Source organism: Amphiura filiformis, chromosome 6, assembly GCF_039555335.1.
Source record: "Amphiura filiformis chromosome 6, Afil_fr2py, whole genome shotgun sequence".
Taxonomy (NCBI): Eukaryota; Metazoa; Echinodermata; class Ophiuroidea; order Amphilepidida; family Amphiuridae; genus Amphiura; species Amphiura filiformis.
Genome location: NC_092633.1, coordinates 38,024,528 through 38,045,930, shown reverse-complemented (window position 1 = coordinate 38,045,930; position 21,403 = coordinate 38,024,528). Strand labels below are relative to the sequence as shown.

The 21,403-nt window shown below is 36.3% G+C and overlaps 1 protein-coding gene across 1 annotated transcript in view; it reads right to left on the bottom strand.

Moving 5' to 3' along the window:
- Positions 1 to 21,403, bottom strand: part of LOC140154513 (dedicator of cytokinesis protein 9-like) — a 163,169-nt gene that overhangs the window by 14,384 nt on the left and 127,382 nt on the right. The window contains 3 exon segments of the mRNA XM_072177083.1: positions 17,440 to 17,578; positions 18,237 to 18,334; positions 20,867 to 21,057. Coding sequence (XP_072033184.1) covers positions 17,440 to 17,578; positions 18,237 to 18,334; positions 20,867 to 21,057 — 428 coding nt within the window.

The window sequence follows — 21,403 nt, the reverse complement described above, 5'->3', positions numbered from 1 at the left end:
TTTAATTTACAACCCGGGTACACATAATTATTGCACAACCCCTAAGTTGATCGGACAGTTTTGAATAATACTGAATAGTAAATTTCTGGTTAAGGAAATGTTATGCCAATTTGAAGTTGAACATAAAATGATAAACTATGAGTTTCTTATTTGCAAATGTGTTTGTCTTGCATGATAATATTTATAAACAGTAGGCCTAAAATAATCGCAGGTCGATATACTTCCCTGATGAGTAAAGGTCTGTAACTGTGGGCCTTGATGCCTTTTTATTTATTACGCTCCATCAATTACATAGTACATCTTTTTGATTTTGTTTGTTTGTTTGTTTCTTGGGCAATAAAGAATAAAAATAAAACAAATGAAATTACTTTCCATCTTGAAAGTGAAACATATTTTGAAACAAATGTTTTAAAATGTTAAATGTCTTTGGTTTTTCGGGATTTCCTATGTAAAAAGTGATTTTCATGGATGCCATCTTTGGGTATTTGGGATTTCCCAGAGTAATCCCAGCAAACAATGGTAAATTCCCATGGAAAAGGGAAACTGATCTTGATTATGTCATCTTTGGTCTTTGGAAATCCCACTATTATATTATGAGAACCTGGGAAATCCCACATGGTTTTGTGAATTCACCCATTGGAAATCCCACATTTAAAATGATTTTTAACCATGTCATCTTTGGGGGGAGTGTGGATAATATCTGGAATAGCCCATTCTATGGTCTATTTATTCCAGCTAGCATTACCTCAAGATACTGATCTAAGCCTACATATCTAATCTTGTTAGTGTTTAGTTGTTGTCAGTGGTGTGCGTAGGATTCTTTGAAGGGGGAACACACAATCCACAATGACTGCACCCAAGGTTGAAAACACACACTGCGAGTGTCTTGACACGAAGCCCTTAAGGCGTGGGGTCCTGGCCGGGTGCAGGAGCCCCGGAAGCTCCTGGATTTTAGATTTTTTAACCTTAAATATGGCTGTTTTTAAGGGGGTACTACACCCCTGCCAAATTTTGTGCCTATTTTTGCATTTTTCTCAAAAATTATAGCACATTGGGGACAAGTAAGATATGTACACAGAGTTAGAGAAGGAGAACCGGGACTCCCTATACCGCCACGTACAATCGCGCCTTCAGCTATGGGGAGAAAATTGGGGGTATTCGGGTCCTTGCCGACGGTGCGCGGAGACGAACGAAAACAATTCTGCGTCTCATCTGAAGCGTCTTGGTACTCGCGTGCAGGTCGCATCAAGTGCGTCTCTCAAATGCGCCCATCATCAATGTCGCGCTGGCATGACAACGAATGCCTCGCGCGCGTTCTGAGAGAAACCGAGTACCCCAATTTTTGCTCCATGCCTGTATCAAGATGGCGGTCGAGTCCTGGTTCTCTGGTTTTAATTCTGTGGATATGTATATTATAGGGGCAAGGACTACAACTACTGCACTGGAAATTTTATTTCAGCACAGACAACAGTTATGGAGTTACGGTCAAAAATGAGGGAAAACCACTATTTGATCAATAAATCAATAACTACTTGCTTTGAGTTGCTGAATTTTCAGTACAGTAGCTGTAGTCCTTGCCCCTATAATGTGCATATCTTACTTGTCACCAATGTGCTATAATTTTCGAGAAAAATGCAAAAATAGCCACAAAATTGGCCAGGGGTGTAGTACCCCCTTAAGGGGTAAAGTGGGCAAATTTGGTTGTTCAAGTAGCAGGTAGGCTTACTGCCGACGTGAAATGCAGAACGGTACCAAATTTTCCGGCTCAAACTGGCATGACTCCAGTTCCCCCGAATTACAATTTTCCCCCGACTGATAGATCAAACTGGGGGCCTGTGCCCCTGCCTTCCCCATTTGCGCATGCCACTGGTTGTTTTTTAGTCTGATAATTCAAATTTTGGTCTCATACATTACATTCCAATATGGTAGATTTACCATAGTGTTACCTATGGCCTACTTGAAGTATATATGAGCTTTCTAATATACATACATGTAACCTGTTTCGTACTGGATGAACTTGATACAAATGGCATTAGTGAGAAGTTGGTACAGACAGCCTCTCTTTGATACAATTTAAGTTCCTTACACTACATATAACCACATAAAATGCAGAGCTGTGATAGTAAAACAAAATCCAATTTGTCTACATTTTGTAGTCAAGTGTAATCTTATTGAATTGCAAAACAGATGCGACTGTAAGTTTGTTTCTTATGTTTCCTCTACTTGGAACAAATTTGATCAAGTTAAGCAAATCGGCAAGGCCTCATGTAAATATCGCAAGATGTCTAATTAAATGTTACTGTGTGACTCTATATGTGAACCTCTTCCAAATGTTCAAACAAAGAAATGAGTAAAAGGTGTGGAATTTAACAAAGTGTAAGAGATGTCCCTGGTTGTACATAAGAAGATGTAGTGTATGGTTAGTCGTGACAAAATAGATGAGAATGGGTAATAATCCAATGAAATTTAGGCTGTTACTGCTATTCTGTCAAATAATGAGCAGTTACTGCTATCCTGTTTATCCTTTTCAATTGAATTTGTAATTGATTAAATTTTCCTTCCAACATTAAGTCTTGTTTGCCCAAGCTTTCTTGTTGTTTATCTTAAACAGAAGAACTAATCTGCAACAAAGTTCCAACAACAACAATAACAACAACAACAACAACAACAACAACAACAACAACAACAACAACAACAACAACAACAACAACAACAACAACAACAAAGCAAATTGAGATCTTGTTTGACAAGTTCCATTGGAAAATCTTTAAATATTTGGCAATTTAGGCCTGCAGACTCTCCCAATAAAATGCTACAGGTAATCAGGTATATTTTCCAATTTGAAAACTTGACCAATAATAAGATAAATTTATAATACACAAAAATGACAGGTTGTCATTTCATTAAATGATTTAAGATGGCAGGCACCCAAAGATGACAGGTTGTCACTTCATTAAATGATTTAAGGTAGCATGCAGGATCACTCAAAGTGGGAAATGTTAGACATTGTTTTGTATTGTATCTTTAAAATAATGATGATATGTACATAAAAGTATACATTTCCAGAAAGAAAATGATGCAAGGAATCCAACTTAGACCCTAAATATCCAAATCAATGAAAAATGCATATTTGTATTCTAAAGACACAAACCTAGTAATGGTTTTCTCAAATCTTAACAATTTTTCTTTGTTTTAAAAACATGGGTTGACTTGCTTTCAATTTTGACCAAAATCTTATATTTTAAGGTATATTTTGTGCCATTTGGATAATTCTGAAATAAGTGGCATGATGGAATTATAGCCTTTTTATTGGAACAGAGTGTACAATGCATAAATATTCCATTCTATTGCCTTTCTCTGCATGCCTGTAGGCTATATGATGATTCACTTCGCTCATTGTCATTTTTATTCCTTGCACTTGCCCTATTTTGGTGGATATGATTGGCCTATATAGCATACTACAGGTGAGAAAATGTCATGAAATGGGCTATTACATCTAAAATCCACACTACCCCCGTGGAAGTCTTCCACAGATGGAGTATGAGTTTTGAATACAATAGACAATTGGATAACTTCCATTTGAAATACTCACTCCAGTTGTGGAAGATATAGGTAAATTAGGGATTCAATCATGTTTCACCGTTGTTTAACCACGCAGACGCGCCGGACGCGAGTTGTTTATCGGTGATGAACAACGGTGAAACATGATTGAATCCCTTTCAACAACGAAAAGAAGCTAAAAATCGTATAATTCAAGATTAATATTTTACGAGGAATGTCAGTTCATCATTGCCACTCAGTCTTACAAAAACTTAGATGATTTCTCTTTTGATATCAGCAATAAAACTACTGAATAAAACGGCAATGTTTAGCCGCTTCCTGATAAATACTGAAATCAACTTGTAAGCTGGCATATGCACAAAGGTTCCAGGCATGACGAATTTCTGGCGCTCTCGCGTAGAACGTAGTCTCGCTTCAGCGTTCACGTATACGCTTCTGAGTAAAAGTGTTGGTTCATCACGGATTAACAACGGTTGGCTCCTGTACAAAGGTATAGGAAGAGTTGTTGAATCCATAATACAGGGGGGGGGGTATTGGCTTCAAAATGATTAACTCTGCTAATCACATTTGAAAAACATACTCCATCTGTGGAAGATATTTCCAAAATCTTCCACAGGGATAGTGTGGATTTCAAATGGAATGGCCCAATACTACAGGTGAGGAAAATGTCATGAAATAAGAGAATTATATCTGCATAACATAGTCATAGGTGATTTGAAGATGTCCGTTCAAAGATGCATACAAGTGGAAAACAAACACTACAATCTCAAATATACAGAGCTCATCAGTGCCAATATGCTTGCACACTCATATGATCTCTGAGTATATATTGGATACAAAAACACATACCCCGCAACTTGAGGTCAACTATGGAGTCATGGTTGTTCAATGGTGAATTGAACTATGTCACTGGGAGTGAGGATATTTTGGTTTACTTATAGTGAATGTTATTGGAATATGATTGACATAGCACTAACATTGATATATATCAACTCACAATATGTCATGTGCATTCATCTCATATTTTTCAAAAATGATAACATTAAAACTATTTGATGGGATGAGTCTTTTGTCAAGTAAAATTGTGATACCAACATCAAAATTGAACTATTTAGTTCCTGAAAATATGACAAATTTTATATTGCTGAAAATAGTAGGATGAAATATATCTTTTGGTCGTATCTCAAAACCAATTTCACCGACATGGGATATGCTTGCTTGATTACATAAGATATTGTTAGATCAAATGCAAAATGCTGTAAGGGCAATGGCTGCTTTAAGTTGTTGATTGAATATTACACATCAACAACAAAGGTATTCTCATCTTCAATTCATGAATCTGTGACTTTTCACATTATTACTCCCGATTCCATGCTCGCTCTCGCAGGTTTTCTCCGAGATCTCCGGTTTCCTCCTGTATTGCAAAAATCGGTGATTAGTTGTTTGGTTATCAAAAACTTCCTTCACCCAATGGAATTGGTGGATGTTACAATCTAAATGCGGATAGGTGTGCGCCGTTCGGCAGCAACCTAGTTGATGCGATCTGATTGTGATGATTCACCATTGCAGCGAAATTACAGCGCTTTGAGTCCTCTAAGATCTGGAGAAAGGCGCTTTATAAATCCAAAATTTAAATTTAAAAATTTATATGCATGGTGACCGAGTTGCTTCAATTGAATTAGACCCGGTGAGCTTGGATTATGTCATGTTTGATGTCTGCGAGCGCAAACTTCTTGAAATGTGTGCTTGTTTCTGATTTACATTTATTTCCCCATGTATGTAGACAGTGTACAACTATTGTTAGCATCAGGTTATGGCAAAATACATTGCCATACATGGCTGATGCATAAGGCTCATCAACACAATATGTATACGCAATGCTTTCAAACAGTAGCCTCAAATTGAGCACGTTATGCATGTATGATAACTCAGAACAGCAAATTCACATATAGAGTTGCACATAGGATTCTCCAGCCAGTGGGTCTGGACCCACAAATAGGGTATTCAGCTTGTAATATGGGACTATTCAGGAATGTGGTACATGTGACATATTTTACAAGTGGTCTCTCTTTTAACAAATAGGGTCCCATTAAAAAATGTTTGGGTATCCCTAGGTTATACGCACAGTGGTGTAGCAGTACAGGCTCTGCCTTGCAATCGATGGATTGCGAGTTTGAGCCCCGGCGGTGCCATCGTGTCGTGCTCTTGGGCAAGGCACTTTACCTTACTCGCCTCTCTCTACCCAGGGGTGAAATGAGGAGCTGTTGTGAATATTGTCCATTGAGCACCGCCCTAAGGTATGAGCATGCCTTGAGCATTGTATGGCAGCTGACATATTCTAATGACAGCGGAATGTAAAGTGCTTTGATACATGTACACATGTGAAAGGCGCTCTATAAATACCAACATTTTCATTTCAAAATACAGAATCTGAGTTTTCCCAGTGCAATTTCTTTTGAATGTGACTAAGTTGCTTGAAGAAGCATTTTAAAGAAATTTAAACTGATATTTAAATTGTGATAAAAATTTAATGTTACATTAAACTTACAAAAAGCAGCTATTGGGAATGTGGCTTTCATTCACTAAAAATAACAGTATACTACAAGTTTAGATACAGGATGTGGGTGTTGTCACTTTATAGGGAACACAGAAACCATTTGGGAAATTGCAGTCTTGTACCACAACAGCTGATACCTATTTAGATAGGAAATATGCCACTATATATTAGCAAAAATACACTTCTTATGAAAATCTGATTTTCTCAATAGGTTGCCTCCTTCATGTAGAATGCCTTGTAGTACCAAATGCAACTTGTGTGACTTATCATATATGATGCTATCACCCACAAGGGGCTGAATGTTGCCAATATTGATTTCAAAACACAACCATAACATGTATGTTGACTCTTTTTGTTTTGTATTGTGCATTCACATTCCAGAAATAGATAATTTAACTCTGGATGTTTTCAGCTAATTCTAGCACTTACATTTGTAACTTAACAGTGCAGAATTTAAGTGAAAATTGAATATGGTCAATATGCATCATCTGACTTACTACCTTGTTGTCTAACACACACATTATGTAAAGATTTGCCTAATGGCGCACATAGGCTCCTTTGCCTTAGGGTAAATTTCATGTACAAATAGAGAGCTCCCTCTTCTGAAAATCCCAACAGGAATTAAGGATTCATGCCCTTATTTGCTGGTGGGATTTTCATAGGAGGCCACTTTTAGTTTGTGCATCAAATTCCAGTTATATCAAGCGAGCTCATATGCGTGATTAGACAAATCTTTACGGTATAAAAATGTTATCTTTACACACCTCTTTCAACATATTTTCCCTTATCGCTGATCTCATTTTAGTCTCTGTATCATATCTAGTGAGAAATTAGTCATTGTGTCACTAAACTGTGTATGAAATTGAATTAAATAATGGCTGCTTCTTGCAAATTACATACTTTCAGCAAAAGTTGCTATCAAGATTTAGATGTTAATTTTCTGTATTATACATTCCTGGTGACTCAACCCAAGATGTTATTTTGACCATACTCTTGATTACCAAAATCTCCATCTCCCACTCATGGCAGAGTAACCCAAGAATAAGTGGGTATGTGATTTACTGTCATTTTCCTGATAACCCCATGGGCACTATCGTAGCGGAATAATCAGCCTATATTTTCTTTTTGATCAAATATGTTGTATACTGGCCCCCACACCACAATCAAACCCTCCGCAGCCCCTTTAATTCTTTCAGTTGTCCACAAAAAGGAGGATTTTCAGCCACAATTTCTGATTTAATAAATAAATATTTTTACAATATCTAAAATATTTTTTCAGAGCTAAAATTATACGCCATACTTCAAAACATAGTTGATGCAATGGTAAACAAAACACACATTGCGATCATCATGATCATGTGCCATGCCAATTTCCTGTTTCTGCCCGGTATGCGCAATCTGTCGGAACGTCAGTTTCCATTGCCGTTCTCGGGATAATTTGTCCAGCATTATCCTTCCTTAAAGGAAGTGTCCGGCAATCACAACATTTTTCGTTATATATTAGAAAAATAATTATCAAGCACGAATCACATGATTTTATTTTAAACAAACTCATATTGGCAATAAATATGACTAAAAATAGCCGTCTCTCAACACGTGATATTCCAATTTCCCGGGCACTAAAATTGTCTAGTGCAATGACGTCCCAGTAATACAACGAAGACTGACGACAATTGAGCACAAATAACCATCACATCATTACACTAGGTAGCTCCAATTTAATTTTATACACCCTCTGAGAAAGACTCAAGTTCCAACTTCCATAGAGGGAGGGAGCGCTTCAAATGGGGTGCTAATTCCATTTGAAATTCATACTCCCCCTGTGGAAGATATTTCAAAAAATCTTCAAAAGGGGAGTTGCATTTAAATGAATGAGCCCATTTTATTATCAAGATATCAACTGGTGTATTATTGTTTGGGTAGTGCATATAATCAGGTAACCTTTAGATGTAGATCTATCATCTCTAGGCTCCAACCCTTTTTCATATACTGCGCCGATAAAGTATCCGAACACTTGGAAAAAAATCCTAATTTTAGAATTACACCATATTTGAGTAATTAATTTTTTTAATAGATGCACCATCTAATCTAATGTGACCTCAAGAAGTTTAGCTACAAGCATTTGATTACACAAAGCTCCAGTTTTAAAAGTGACAAACTGGCCTATACAAGACGAAAAGATTCCAACAAGTACAACAAAGAGACAACACATTTTCTTCAGTCAAGCTTTATTTCATTTTTTCCTCTCTGTACCTTTCACAACTTTTAGTTTATTTTTCAGTTCTTTGGTTTCAGTTTTAATTTGTTCCTTTTGTTTTAAATTTAAATAAAAAGGCACACTTAAATTAGCCATCCACCACTCTCAAACCAGAAGTCTAGTTTTTTGAATTTTTGAATAGGCTAGTTTGCCACTTTTAAAACTGGACCCTACCTCTACTCTACGGAAGGGTTCTAAGTTCTAGCCCCAGCGGTGCCATCGTGTTGTGCACTTGGGCAAGGTGCTTTACTTCACTTTCCGCTCTGTACCCAGGGGTGAAATGGGGAAATGTTAGGAATATTGTCCATTGAGCAACCCCCAAAGGTATGAGCATGCCTTGGGCACTGTATGTCAGCTGACATATTCTAACAACAGCGGAATAAATGTAAAGCGCTTTGATCCATGTGAAAGGCACTGTATAAATGTCAACATTTCTTTTAAATATTTTATTTAAAAAGTGAAATAAACTTGAGTTTTCTAGTTGTATAACACAAATTATTTTATTAATGTGCGTGGGAGCTTTGCCGACAAACAATTAAATTAGCATGGCTTAATCTATCATACTATAAAGCATGACTATTACTAATGTAGATAATTGTCTTAATCATTAATAATAAATTGCAAATTTGACATGATAAATTAAGTTCATTAAAAGTCTGATTAATGTTTCCAATAAGCAATAACCAATAATATTCCTAATCAATTATTAGATGACATTGCCATGGTTACCATTAATGAGCATGATACTAAACCGAGACTGTAAATTACATGTAAATTAGCTGATATTTTAGTGGAACAGTTTTGATGAACGGAAATAAACGGGAAAGCAATCAATCCTCTTGTGTTGGTTGACTGTAGTCGGGTCGGTAACACAAAGTATTACACGGATAATGTTTGTTAAATTCCATTTTGGTACGGTCTACCTAATTTATATCATTTTTTTGCAAACACAATAATGATTAAGCTGAATTTATCCTCGGTCACCGAGCAATTGCGATGCAACGCTTTTGGAAAGCGTTGGACAATCACCGAATTTTGTGATGAATCGCTCGTCACTTTTACCAATCACGGCGCGCGGCGATTGTGATGCAGACAACAATTAAAATATTCAAAATGCCACAAAATGAATTTTTAGAAGATTCATTGCTGTTAATAAGTATTGCTTTGGATTAATTCGTCTCTGAAAGTTAATGATCGAGTCAAGCGAAATCGTTGGAAATTGAGATTTCTTCAACTTACAAAAGCAACATAATTTTTGCCTCAACGATTTGTATCGATTGATCGGCTCAACGGTCTGAAAATGGAAGTAAACACTGAGCATGTGTAACAATCGCTTTTAATCACTTTTCTGCGAAGTGATCGAGTATAAATTCAGCTTTACACAGTCAACTTCCTCCTGTGCTCATCCCCACTCCCCCTCTCACATTTTCTCTCAGTGACTTGTCTTTCTCTCTTCTCCATGTCTCTTACTCTCATGTTTTGCTATCTTTTCATATTCTTCTACTATCTTTTCATATTCTTCTCTTCCTCCATTACTATTCTTTCTTCCTCCCATACCACTCTTCCCTTCCTCTCTGCTGCTTGCTCACAATCTCACTTCTTTCCTCCTCCTCTCTATCTCTCTGATTTCTTTCTCTTCTTTCAACATTCACACCAACTGAAATATAGTAAAGTCTAGTTCCAAAATGTTCAAAAACATTTAAAAAAGGTGTGAACAGGTATGTTTCACTTTAAAGACGCCATTAAAAAATCTAAAGATGACATAAAATGATAAAAAAAGAATTGTGGTAGCCCCAATAATTCTCCATGTAAGTTTTAAACAGTAGATACGGATTATCTCTAATCTGGTGTTCTTTCGTTAGAAAGCTTTGCCAAATCCACAGACATTGAGCAAATATTTGAAAAGGTCTTTACTCTGTAAAGGTCTGGTTCTGCCCCAAATGGGATATTCCATTTAAAATCCACACTACCCCTGTGGAAGATTTAGCTAAAGTCTTCCACAGAGGGAGTATGAGTTTTGAATAGAATAGACAATTGGGTAACATTTGAATACTCATTCCAGTTGTGGAATATATAAGGTAAAGCCATAATACTGGGGGAGTATGGGTTTCAAAATGATTACCTCTAAACCAACTACATTTAAAAAACATACTCCCCCTGTAGAAGATATTTCTGACATATTCCGCAGGGGTAGTGGGGATTTTAAATGGAATAGCCCAATGTTTCCAATAGATGGCGACGCAAAGCCCACGTTGACGACATTGTTTTTATTTAATTAAAATTCACCTACCACATCAAATCGCAAAAGCAAACTGTGATACAAATCTGATGTAAAAGATTATGAAATGGAGGAAAATATGCTGCAACATTGTATCAGCTCAGGAGATCTTCAATTGTAGGTATATTATGCAAACAATACCATAGCATAATGTTTGGTCAATAGTAGTTGCCTGAAGGGGAAAGGATACTTTATATATTTAATTTTGACAAACATTTTCAAAGGTTGAATCTTGTATAATAAATTTCTTGATGACATAATATAGTGAACTAGGACCTTTGCCAAATTATGGACATGATTTTTTTATAGTTTTTTTCATATGAAACAGAAAGAATCTGTTACATAAATATGACAAAATTATGACCCTTGATGAAGAAACATTTTGTTTCCTTTTTGTTTTTATTAAATGATTTCGTACAGTAGTTAAAGGTATGGAACAATAGAGGGCAGTACTGATGGCTCGTTGCTGGTGCAATGTATAATCTTTAGTCATGTAGTCAATTGATCTATCTCTTTCTATTAATTCATTTATATTTTTGACCGGACAGATCTGTCCCAGGGGGGTACTCAGTACAAATGACCATATAGGGACGTGTCGCAAACATGGGTAGCATTTCTGGCCTTTTGGTATATCAATGACCACTTTTTCTAGACCAATTTTGGTATATGGATGGGTCCTTTTTTCAAAATGTTCTCAACTTTTTTGGAAAATAGTCAAATTTTGCCTCACTTTAGCCAGAAGTTTTGAAATTTCACACAAATTAGTAAAAAAATATGACAATTTGTGTTAAATTTAGCCGAAAATGTTAAATATTGGTATATATCGATGGGACCAAATTTCTTGAAAAATTGGTATATTGATGGTCCCCTTTCAAATTCTCAGCATCACACCCCTACCCAAACCAAACTTGAGAACCCCCCTCCCTCCGGGATCTGTGTAATGGGTGCTGCTCTCTGTTTGAATTTCAATAATATCAATTATATTGCATGTCTTATCTTATCTTTACGATTTGCTTGTTTAGATTATATTTTTTAATCATACTACTTTGTATTTATCTCATCTTGGAAATTGGGATCTTTCAGTTAAAATCCATATACACCCTATAGAAGACATGACCTTAACCCTAACTGAACCTGTAGTTTTTGCTATTGGAAGGAAAGAAGGAAAAAAAAAGGAGAGAAGATGAACAAAGAAGTCACTTGGTACCCCGGATTCAAACCTTGGACCTCTCGCATAAGATCGTCGACCTGTAGACTGATTGCGTAAATAAGCCCAATCGGCATTGGAAGTTTGCAATGCATTGTGGGACAGTTTTTGCAGTTTTAGGACACTTTGTCCTTTGACCTATCGGGAAAATTGCTGTAATTATTAATAATTTATTTATTATTGTCATAATGTTATCATTAAAAATATTTAAATAATTAATTCATTTAATAATAATGTTTTTTAAGATTGTTTTTATTCTAGTAACACGTTTTAAATTATATTTTGTACGCACAAAACCTGAATTTTCCAGATAGGTCAAAGGGCAAAGTGTCCTAAAAAAAACGGAAGTTACAATAGCGATTTGGCTTATTACATCATATGTAATGCATGCACGCCCAGTGGTTTTAATTGCGAACTTTAGGGAGTCTCGTTTCGGTTAGGGTTAATCTCCCACTGTATTATACAGCTCTATGTAACGCACAGTTCTTGTATGATAGCAACCGGTAAATTCAACAACTGGACAGGATCAAAATGGCTAGAAAATTACTGATTTATAGCTCTCTATATTGTGGACTATATAATAATGAGGTATCTAAGCTTATATGTGACACGATCTGGTACATGGGGGCCAAAGGTGGCAATTTGAAACTGAAATAAAGGTAGAAATATGTAGTAATACATAAGAAAATAGACATAAAAAAACTTCATAACTTTAGAACAAGCTTTCAGTAAATGTGGCCTAATATATGTATAATGTAATAATTACAGTAACTCAATTTTCAAAAATACCTCCTTTGGTCCCCATGGACCAGATCATGTCATATATAGTCATGACAGTAGGGAACACTATTTTAATAGTGCAACCCTACTACTTAAAAGCTCATTATTTCAGGAATGGGAAAAAATATAATTTTAACAATAATTTAATGTGTTGTTTGGTGGCTTTTAATCCTTTTTTTTTATATATATAAAAATGTGCAAAAATTAACAGGAAATAACCACAAAGATTGCATTAAAATACACCAACGGATAAATCAGATGAAAGTTTATTGCCAATGGCTTATTGCTATAGTTTGTTTAGCCCGCTTTGGGTATGAAGAATAAAACCAGGTCACAGAAAATACAACTTTAGGGCTCGGTCTTGTATGTTTTGTCCCACTTTTTCTACAGAAAGAAAATGTTAGGTCTATAAAAAAAATGTATCAAATAGAACAAACTACCTGTATTAACAAGACAACCTACTAATATGCTATTAAAGTATTAATAAGTTACTTGTCCCCTATAGCATCAATTTATTTTTGCTTGATTTTTTTCTTATACAAGTTATTGTTGTGATCACTCCACAAATGCTATTGCATGCAATTAATGAATGGATTAGATTATGAGTGAAAGACATACACCAATTTAAAGAGAAAATATTTGATAAAAGCTTAAATTTAGCTTTAAGTAGGGCTCCCAGAAAAGTGTCAGATATGTGCCATGAATATAGTGCACAAAAGAATAAAGGTACCAGTTATGTTCACCCCCTGTATATCCTAAACATAGACAGATATGTCATCACTGGAACCAGCAGCCAATAGCTGCATCTTTTAGCTCGGATTTAAGACCTTATTCACTGAAATTGTTAAAAAAGAACAGGTTTTCGATCACCGTTTCTTTAATTCTCAGCCAATTTCTACAAATGAGGTTTTAAATCAGAGCTAAAGAGTACAGATATTAGCTGCTTGTTTTAATTGTTACATATTTGTCATTGTTTAGGATAAACAGGGGTGAACATAACTGGTACCTTAATTCGTTTACTCACTGTATAGGCACATATCGGACACTCAACTTGCAAACCCTACTTCTGACTTTTACTTTGTGTGCTGACGTTAGCAAGCTTGTCTTATAATTTAGCTGGCCAAATTTATACCACCTGTTTACTAGAGTTCACAATGAGTTATTCCATTTAAAATCCACACAACCCCTGTGGAAGATTTTGGAAATATCTTCCACAGGGGGAGTATGAATTTTAAATGGAATGAGCCCATTAGGCATCTCCATTTCAATTTCATACGTCCTCTGAGAAACATTCAACCTGAATCTTCCACTGAGGAAGGGTGAGGTTCAATTAGAGTTGGTTAATGTGCTAATTCTATTTGAAAGTCATACTCCCCCTGTGATAGATATTTTGTAAAATCTTCCACAGGGGTAGTGTGGATTTTAAATGGAATAGCACAATGCATGTTATGTATTCATCCTATGTAGACAGTGAAATGAACCTTGTGAAATGTTCAGATTTATATATTCCAATTTTATTCAGAGGTTCTAAATATTAGCATGCACCAACACCACTGTGATCAGAGTTGCCATATAATTAACATATCTGCAAAGCTTTCAATTGGCTTCCAGAAAAATTTCCAAGCTTGGTTAAAAAATAAGTTTCTCTAGCAAGTGTCAAGGTGTGGTGGTTGTTTAAATTTAATTTCTTTACTGATTTCATAAGTTTTGACTCTCCAAAGTCCAGATTTTCCATTTTATTACCACTCAAATAATCAGTCAGATGGAATATGATATACATAATTCAATAAAATAGCATTCCACCCAATTGGGTGGATTTTTCACTGGTTTAAGGGCAAAAACACCCAAACTATTGACCTTTTCGGTAAATCCCATAAGCCACCTGAGATGTCGTCATTTGACGTCACGCCAACTTGCAATGTGCAGTAACGATGTTTGATAAACGATCAGTGTGACGTCAAATGACGACATCTCAAGTGAACTCGCAAAGGCTTATGGGATTTACCGAAAAGGTCAATTATGATCATGGCATTTCCTTTGAATAGATTTGGGCTATTTGAGTACAACCTGCCATCACCTTGACTGTTACTACCTGGACCTTGGCTTAAGAAATGGCAACCCTGCTGGCTGATCTTTAACATATATGTATATCCTACCATCCATTAGAGGTTTACATTCATTCCCATCATGCATTGCAGTTAAACTTGAGACTCGTCAGTCTACAGAATAGATCACATGCATTGGTATTGTCATGAACAAAGGTGTAAGTGAGGTAATTATCCATTCCCTGAAAATTATACGAACCGAAAGGCGAGCTGCCGTGCCAAAGGTGAGGCGTTTAACAGGGGTTCATGGGTTCACCCCCTCCTAAAAAAGTTTTTTGGCTGGTTTTATGATGAATTATCATCATCCAATTCCGGATTTACAACAAAAAATTATTTTAAAAAATTTACATTTTTTTTTTACATTTCCAGAATTTTTTGGCCATATTTCCGGAATTCTGGGAATATCTGGAAGACTTGCATCTCTGCATGAAGGGCATTTACACTAGATACATTTAGCCTTTTGGGTTCTTATGTGAAATAACGATACAAATCACAAGAATAATTAACTTAACATAAGAACAAATATTCAAGACTTTACAGCATCATATAATCCAAGCACAGGACAGTGAAACAACATAACATGACTGCATCATCATTCACAGACTCAATTGTTATAAACAGTATATTGACCCTAACCACCCAACTGCTGCACAATACTACTGGCTGGGTACCTCCTCCATCAGTGGGCAGGGACGGGCAACACATGAGGCACCTCCGACCAAACCCCATTCGGGGCATTAGGGTTAATGTCAGGACCAAAAAATCACTTCTTTGGGGGAAAAACACAACTTAAACCATTTCCTATTCTTAACCACAAACAACTTCATTTTTAGGTCCTAGGGATCTGTATCTTTAAATTCTGTTATATCTTGAACTACTTGGACAACATTTGGGAAGTGTCAGTAGAATATTCATCAATTTCCAATTCTACACAAATTTGAAAACCATGTACCTGTAATATAAACACAGCCAAATTAAAAAGTCTCCACTAGTTCCATCCCCATTTAATCAGAGTCTGATGAGTTTATGGCAAAATAATTCATATAATAATTTTCTATACACTTTCCTTCGAAGGTTGATACCAAATTTGATAGCAAAAGTTTAATCATCGTGGCATAGGAACCAGTTTGGAAATTTGTGCAATTTAAAAAATGACATAGGGAATTGTATCATGTAGCGGAGCTACCGTGAGTGCCAAGAATTACGTCGCCTGAACAGGCCGGCAGGTTAAAGGTTTACCCATGCATGTCAAAATGCAAATCAAATACCCCGCTCTTTCAATTGTGCGCAAGTGTACAATGATTCCTGTACAGGTTGCTTCGGGCCACATAATAAGCTGATAGCATGCATTGGCTTTTGCGTAGTCAATTCGTAATTTGTCATTTTTAAAATTGCATGAATTTCCAAACAACGGCTCTTATGCTCACGATGATTAAACTTTTGATATCAAATTTAGTATCAACCTTCGAAGGAAAGTGTATAGAAAATTAGTATATAAATTATTTTGCCATAAACTCGTCAGACTCAGATTAAATGGGGATGGAACTAGTGGAGACTTTTTAATTTGGCTGTGTTTAGTTTAAAACAGGATGCAATATTATCACCTCAGAGGTGCAGTTGGAAATGGTAAATAAACTGGGACAACTTTCTCCCTGATTGTGTTTGCCCTTTCAAATCAACCAGGCTGGTAGGGCCTATGAAAGGGTCAAAATTAGGGACCGGGGGCAACTTTTTGTAAAAGAATGCCCCTGGTTCACATGCTTTTTCAAAGAATCAGGGACAATGTATCATGAACCGGGGGAAATTGTTTCTAGATCAGATTTGTTTGCATAATTTAAATTGTCCCTTGCATAGCACAAGACGAGTTAACACAGACTGCAATTTACTCATATTCAAAATACAAGTAGCATTTTTGTTATAAACTGGGCTCAAAAAGAAACTTATAATTTTTCACAAGGTCATATCTTGAAATCCTGTCCATCAAATTGAACTAAAATTACACACAGATTTACTTCAATACTCTACTCTTAACACATGTCAGTAACCAAGCAGTTATCCAACTGACACAACAGCAAAATGCACTGACATGGGACAGCTTCCTGGACCACATTCACAGCCCAGCCCTGTTTCATGAAAAAAATGTATAAAAAGCAGAAAGCAGCACCGTTTTATCATCTGTGCAAGGATCTTGTGTGCATTCTCACAGATTTTTTGTCCTGGGTGCCAAAAGTTGGGCTGTGAAAGTGAAGGAAATCCAGGAAGCTGTCCCATGACAGTGCATTTTGCTGTTGTGTCAGTTGGACAACTGCTTGGTTACTGACATGTGTTTTGAGTAGAGTATTAAGGTAATCCTGTGTGTAATTTTGGTTCATTTTCATTGACAGTATTTTAAGATATGACCTTTTGATTCACAAGTTGTAAAAAATTATAAGTTTCTTTTTGAGCTCAGTTTATTTCATATGCATGTCAATTCATTAAAAAAATAATGGGAATAATGTCTGTTTGAGATCAATTTTCTTTCTAAGAACATTTTGCTGTCCCATTTGTGCAGAGAGCTAAGTTGATGATTTGGCCCGGTGCAATTTGGATCAAAATAGTAGCGCCTGTGCCCATTTTCAAGACAACGTACGAGCGCATTTGGCAGCTTTATGATGGTGACGCTGCATTCCGCTGCTGAATTCAATAGTTTCTTACCTTCTCCTGCATGAGTTGTGATAGGTTGGCCACCATACTCTTGTAATTGAGTACTAAATCATCGTGGTATTCATGTTGGTCTGACTTGATCAGTCTAGCATTCACTTCTAATGATTGGCCGCATACTTGGACAAATTCCCTGCAAGAAGGTAACAAAAAACAATCAGTCAGATGAATGTTCTGATGATACTTATGATTGGGTTAAAACAGTCCATGGAACAGAGACAAAGCAGTTGATTATCTTGTTTGATAATGTTTCTGGATACACCTGTGTCATCTTCATCCACTTGACTCACATAGTTAAACTTGGTTTGTTTGTTGCTAGGAGACTATCATCCATTATTCTATGATCTTCTGAAAATTGTTTCCACAACCACCCAGAAGAAACATTTACTGAAATATATTTAATCTTCAAGACCTGTTGAATTTTATTATAGAGGTTGTGCATATGACGTATCATACCGTAAATATGGCGGACTACTCAAATGCATTCAACAAAAGCATGATTGCAATCTACAGCTCATCTCACACACAGACAGTTCATCTCACACACATAACAAATGCACTCCGATCAAAAGTTGATGACAACATTTGATTGAATGGACTGCACTGCGCCACAATTACGGTGAAGGACACTGGTTCAAATCCTTTGTTTGAAGCCAGTCAATAATTTCACACACAACCTTTATTGTTCAGTCTTGACCTGAAAGGGCAGCAGCATTTACACAAATACAGCAATACTTCCAGGTGGTGAAAAATGGCTAATTGTTTAAGGGACTTATAATGTAAAAACTTACCTAAATATTTGTTTGAGTTCCCAGACTTGTTGTGATTTCCAATCTTTTTCGCCTGGACCCAAGAAGGCAGCAGCATAGGCTTGTGGTCCAGCATTCACCTACAGTAACACAATAATTATTAACATGAATCAATAATATGAAATAACATGGTATATTAGGTTGATATTAAGGTCTTTGGAACTTCCTTCAGCATAAGATTGTTATTGCAAACACATTTTTCCTTAAGAAATGTGTTCTTTTTCACATTTAACTTAACTCAACATATGTGACATGATCAAGGGGAATGAGTCACATGTCGACCCTGGTCGAAAATGAATTTTAGATATGTTTCTAAAGAGGACAAACTCATATGTGGCAATGCAGTGAATTGAACCCGGGCTGCAGTGGTGAGAAGCGAGTGAGAAGACCACTACACTAACCCGTCCTCCCTTGTTACTTTTTCCATGAAATGCTCAGCAAGTAGCTCCAACTGAAACATGTTCAAGTGTTATGTGAACCTTTTGCACTTGACTGCATTTTTCCCTATGATGTGCAAGTAGTAATTGAAAAGGTCTACAATTGTACCATTTTGAGCATGAAAGTTTTATAGTTTCAAAAAGCTAGAAACATGATATTATGTTTGTCATACGCTCAAATTTCAACCTTTAATTTGATTTGATTTGATAACAGAACAGGCTTTATATTCACTAGGATCCACAACATGCTCATCTACCAGGGGCAGTTCTTTAACCCAATACAGTTGTACATTTATTGCATGACCTTTGAAAATTTGGGTACAAAAACTCATAGTCTGCAACTTGAGGTCAAATTTTGCACTAGGATTGTTTAATTCAGGTTATTGAACCATGTCATTAGGATGAGGCCATTGTGGTTCATAGTGATTTCAAACCCACATTTGAAAATGTAGGCCTATTAACACATGTTACATATAAAAATATATTATCAATTAGTAAGTTATTTTAGCAGGTTCACTGTTGGTCAAGTTTATAACTGTCAAACTATCTCCTGTATCCTTGATCACACAAACATATCATCGCACTCACAATTTTCGCCAGAGAAAATATTTTCCATTCTGCCCTACAAAAACCAGAAAGCAAAGGATGTCCTCAGACAACCTCAATACTACCTGTAGATATGTTACGTAGTGCTTGTCCCATTGTTTGTTTTAATTTTGTCCACTAGATGAAACAAGGACATTATATTTGTTCTACATGTCTACACCATATTCCCACAATTCCATTTAGTTATACTCATACACATGTAACAAACAGTTGCTAAATATCAACATAAACATGGCTTTTGATGACTTTATGTACATTAACCCTAACGCAACCCATGTTTTTTTGCTATTGGAAGGGAAAAAAGAAAAGAAAAAAGAAAAAGTCACTTGGTACCCTTGGGATTTTAACCTCGGACCCCTCGCATAATAAGTAGAAGATCACCGACTGGTAGCCACAGGGATTTCACAGGCCCAGCCAGCAATTCCGTGGGTATATATGACTTAGGCTAACTGCATCATGGAATCATGTGAAAGCATGCGCTGTGGTTTTTGTAGTGAGCTTTATTAGTGAGTTTCAGTTGCGTTAGAGTTAAGAGTAACATTAGGGCTTCAAATTTTTGTAACTACCATGAAAAGCTTACAAAGTTTTTGATATCTATCCCTATGTATTACGGGCCTGCAATGTCATTACCGCCTTGAAAAGGTTACTGAACTATGTTTCAAACCATAAACGCAATGCATTGTGGGATACGGATTCAGTCCCTAAAGGTCATTTGAGGTAGCCCAAAGCAATGCCTTGTAAAAACATTTAGTTAGAGCAAAACACTTGACAAATAAATCTCTCTAAACCGTTCTCACATTTCGAGATCGACCTGAGGGATATTTTGTTACAATTTTGATGACATTTTCTACCCCTCGACCAGAGCACTTACTAAAGTAATAACATTGAAACATCAAGATTGTGATTTTCAACAACAAATGTTCAAACTAGCAGCCACATGAGGGTGATTGCAATGCCCTTGTTCAGTTTATGTTCAGCTATTTGATATCTCACACTTCAATAGCCTATATTATTGCTTTTTCTCCATTTATCATATTTTCAGCTTTTAATGTTACTGCTGGGGATAAGAAACAGAGACATAACCATGCTTGAATCAATTTAAAGGGGCGGTATCAAACAGACGATTAGTATAATATATACAACAGGGATGTGAGTAAGTCTGAAGAAAAAACACCTGAAAATCTGAAAAAAATCTGGAAAAAGTGTGTGAATTTGGGCTCAAAAGCCCCAAAATGTGTTGAAAATCAATAAAAGTATTGAAATTTGGACAAAAAAATCTGGAATTCCAGATCAATCCTGAAAACTTACATCCCCGATACAAAGAACAATTCATATACCACAAATACATAAGCGTGTACCACTTACGATGAGAATAATAATATTGACCGGATGCTAGGTCAACAGCAGCTAACAATGTGAGATCACCTTTTCATTGACTTGATGTCCATTGACTTCCATACTTGAAATAGTAGATGTAGTCCCTTCATATTAAGGTTTCTTACAACCATGACTTTTTGACTTGAGTTCATCAACAGTAACTTAATCAAAGCGATGACCCATGGTACTTACCGTGACACTGACGCTACCTTGCAATAGTAGCTGTAGTCTCTTCATATCGGGTTTCCTCACATCCAGAACTTCCTTCATCTCATTCACCTTGGACTTGAGTTCATCAACGGCAACTTGAATGGGGCTCAACTCTTGCACCTGTACATACACAACTTGGATGCGCTTCTTTACATATGGGAAGGCTTGGGCCGCTGAAAAAGGAAGGCAATATTGGTATCATTAGTTAGTTTGAAACAATTTCAAGCAGGCCTCTAAAAATAAGAAAAAGAAATCAAATGGTTCCCTGGACCTTTGCCTCTGAAATTCCAGGGGTCCTCACAAAAATGTATTTCTGGGAAGAGATCGTAAGGGATTTTCATACACGAGCATGATGGCTTTATTATTTTCTTGTTATTCAAGTATGCAAGTAGCAATCTCTTGTAACTGCTGTGTAGGTCAGAGAGAGAGCATCGTTGCACGATTGATTGCAAACCAGAATCAAATTGCAACTTCACTTGAAAACCAGTTTAAGCCACTTTCACTGTGCTTGCTCAAATC